We start from the raw sequence: 4,040 nt of genomic DNA on the forward strand, positions 1-4,040 counted from the left end.
ATGCACATTCAGGTTGGGTGTGGTCTTTCATTCTTTCTTTTTTTATTTTTTCTCAAATTTTTTATTTTCTATTTCTACCATACCTAACCCTACTAAATATTTCTCTTTTTGTACCCTTCTTCATACCCATTTTACACTATGAAACCCTATGATTGGCACCCTCAACTTAGGTATTTTGCCTATTTTGAGATGCACAATGTCCAAGGAGGGCCTTAACTAAAACAAGTAAATTGTAATACAAATAGGAAGATGAATGGTGAAAACAACAAAAAATAGGCTTACATGGCTCAAAGCAGCGATCAAGGGATGTAATCCACATATGGAAGGTTATTTAGGCTAAAAGTATACTAAAATAAAAAATGACTGATGATCCTTTTCTAACCAACAATCCTTCAACCTAGGCAAGACTAACCAAGCAAGTTCTGAATTGGACATACAAAGGTAACTTGGTAGTATCTCACAGACTCATAGCATAGAGTCAATGTCACCAACTACTGACAATCCGGTTGTCACGACCAGAGGCTACCCCTAGTCGTGACAACGATGCTGTTGATCACAAGTGATAACAAGCTAACCCATGAGTTGGTACTTGCTGCGAGCACTGAATAAAAAAGTAATAAAATAATATATGCAGAAAATATTCTGATAAGATAATGTAAATTTGGAATATTAAAATATGAAAGATTGAAATGTCTGAAACCACTAATAAAAATGAGTGCAACTGACTGACTAGCTAGTTGATTGTCTGATTTTTCTGAAAGCCTCTAAACTATCTGAGGAATTGATGGGACAGACCCCTAAATAACTTTAACTAATGAAATATAATGATATACTGGAGTAACTGAAATAAACAAATCATTTCCTCGATGCATGAGGACTCACCACTATTATTGCTGAATGTCACTGAGTTGTCTAAGAGTAATCATGAAATTGATTGTCCGAAATGTATTTGAATGTATTGTAAATGAGATGAGGATAGACTGAAATGAATGGGGATAACTTATCATAAATGCATGATCATATAAAATTATGAATACAAGACCAAGTATAAATATATTTTTGAAATAAACTATAAACTGAATAACTGAAATTTATATAAGTGAATAACTGAGGTTCTGTAAACTTGGTTAAGAAATCCTGAACAAAAAAATACAGAATATAGTACTGAGACTGTGGGAGGTATCATCTAATAGACCTGCCCTAATATGAGCAAATAATGTTCCAATCTGTAACCCCAGTTGGAATGGTGTCAGTACTGTGCCACTGGTACTAACACTGGCTGTGTGGATTTACTAATTTGAAGTCCCGAAGGACTAGGGAGTCAGCCATAAACTGGCTGGTGACCCCTAAGAGAGTGTCAGTCCTAAACTGGTGGGTCACATCTCATAATCCTATGCTAGCTATGTAGTTATGGAACATAGGGACTTCTACTAAGGACCCAGTCCTACCTGGCGGGTGAGCCCCCATCACTAGGCTCGCTCGGTGCTAAATCCTACTCCCAACTAAACTGACACTGGTTTTGAACAGAGCTAAATTAGATACTACTGAACATACAATTGACATTACTCATCATGTCCTAATTGTTACAACTGAATGAGTGATAATGCTCACGGTTCAACTAAAATCATTTTTGAGACACTGAAATAGTGTAAAACAACTAGGAATTGGGTGTTTATAACTTACCAACACAAAATGATTTTAAACTAAAATGTCAAACTTGAAATATTATAGCATGAAATCATATTTCAAAGAACCAAAACATTGGCATTTCATCAAACATATAATAATCAAAAACTTGGACAAGGGAATGCCTTAAACATGAGGAAAACAACATGATTACATGTCTAAATTCATAATTTAAAGGTTAATCCTGAAATCAATGGATCATGACAAAGAAATTTCAACATTTGAAGCATGATATGACTAATTCTTTTTGAAAACACTTGTAACCTAATTTGAAGTAGAATTAACAAGAGATTCATTGATTTACTGCATCCAAAATTGGTATAAACTCATAAATTTAACCAAAAGAGGATTTTGGTCTCTATGGGTTAAAGGGAGCCATGGATAAACATCCTACATACCTTACTCGATGAATTCTTGAAGTTCCATTGAGAATTTCTTAGACTTGAAGCTTAAGTTTCTTGATTTTTTGTAAAGGAGTTAGGGTTTGTTCTTAGGAAGAAAGACGGTTTTTCTTGAGAGGATTTGTGAGCAAAAGGGCAAATAATGCTCCTTGGGAGTCCCAAATTTGTGTTATGGATTAATTGGGTGAAAGGAATTGACCCAATTACCCTTAAAATGTCAAAAACAAAGTTGGAAAAAATAGGGAGGGGCGACACGGTCCCTATAGTGGCGGACTAACCCGGGCGCCGCCCGCCTTAGAGCGGTGGACTGAATGGGGCAACACCCGCGCTATCACATTGGACTAGAGGGGGCGACTTTTGCTTCTCCTGGTGATGCTACTATTTTTGATTTCAAAACATGCCCATACGCTCGTCCAAAAATTTAAAAACTCACCCAAGAAATACATTGAACAAAGTAGATGATGAATTAACTTAAAAATCAATGTCCCGAGGATGGGAAGGTTCAAATAAAATCATCAAAGTTTAGGGGTCTTGAAAATGGATAATTCCTCAATACTTGGTCAAAAAACTTAGGATTTGACCATTTAACATGCAACTCAGAGCTGAATTGAGCTAGAATCTTATAGGGTATTACAATATCTCCCCCTTGGGAACATTCATCCTTGAATGAGACAGGTTAGACTAAGAGTACTATACTAAGGTAACTAGGATCATATACTTAATATGCATGATAGAACATGATTACATTAATGAGTCTGAAAAATGATACATGAATAAAACTAAGTTCATGAATTCATGTAATGACATGGAAATGGTTACATAACTAAAACTGAGTATGGGATAGAGTCAATTTAAGGAAGAATCTTTACCTAAAGATGAATCTATGTTTGCGGAAAAAATGTCAGGATACTTGGTTCGCATATCTACTTCTGCTTCCCAAGTATCTCACTCAACAGACTAATTCCACTAAAGAACTTTTACAAAGGGAACTTTGTTGTTCCTTAGTCTACAGATCTGATGCTCAAGGATATCAACTGGAACTTCTTCGTAAGAAAGACTATCCTTAACATCCATATTTTCTATAGGAAAAACTACATTTGACTCATCAATACATTTCTTTAACAAGGAAACATGAAATACCAGATGTGCTAATGCTAAATATGCAGGCAGCTCTATCTCAGAAGCTACTTTCCCAAAGCGACTCAAGAATCTATAAGGGACAGCATAACAGGGGATGAGTTTTCCCTTCTTGTCAAATTTATTCACTCCTTTCAAAGGTGAAATCTTCAAATAGACCAAATCACCAACCTTAAACTCAAGGTCCCTTCTGTGCACGTATGTATAAGATTTCTGATGGCTTTGGGTTGTCTTCAGCCACTCTGGTACCAACTGAACTTTCTCAACCACATCAAATACTACATCTGGCCCTATTAAAGCAGGTTTATATGCCTTAAACAAACCAATAGTATATTTACATCTCCTTTCATATAGAGCCTCAAATGAAGTCATCTGAAACTGGAGTGATAACTTTTGTTATAAGGAAACTCAATCAAAGGTAAGTATTCATCCCAACTACCTTTAAAGTCAATAACACAAGACCTTAACATGTCCTCTAAGGTCTAAATGGTCCTCTCTTCCTGATCATCTTTCTAAGGATGAAAAGCTATATAAAGATAAACTTGGGTACCAAGACCCATTTGAAAAGGTTTCCAAAATTGGGAGGTAAACAAAGTACCTCAATCAGAAATGATAGACAATGGAATCCCATGCAACTTAATCAACTTTCTAATTTAAACCCTAGCATAATCCTCTGCTGAGTACGAAGTATTAACTAGAAAAAAATAAGTTGACTTAGTTATTCTATCCACAATGACCCAAATCAAATCATGTTGATGATGCATATGAGGCAACCCTATTACAAAATCAATGTTCACCACTTCCCAATTACAAGTG

At 35.6% G+C, this 4,040-nt stretch overlaps 1 protein-coding gene across 1 annotated transcript; it reads right to left on the bottom strand.

Annotated features, from left to right (window-relative positions):
• Positions 1-3,053: 3,053 nt before the first annotated feature.
• LOC107857134 lies at positions 3,054-3,596 on the bottom strand. Its single transcript, XM_016702087.1, has one exon. It carries the CDS (start codon positions 3,594-3,596, stop codon positions 3,054-3,056), a length of 543 nt encoding a protein of 180 aa, XP_016557573.1.
• Positions 3,597-4,040: the final 444 nt, after the last annotated feature.

The sequence above is a fragment of the Capsicum annuum genome, chromosome 1 (assembly GCF_002878395.1).
Source record: "Capsicum annuum cultivar UCD-10X-F1 chromosome 1, UCD10Xv1.1, whole genome shotgun sequence".
Classification (NCBI taxonomy): domain Eukaryota; kingdom Viridiplantae; phylum Streptophyta; class Magnoliopsida; order Solanales; family Solanaceae; genus Capsicum; species Capsicum annuum.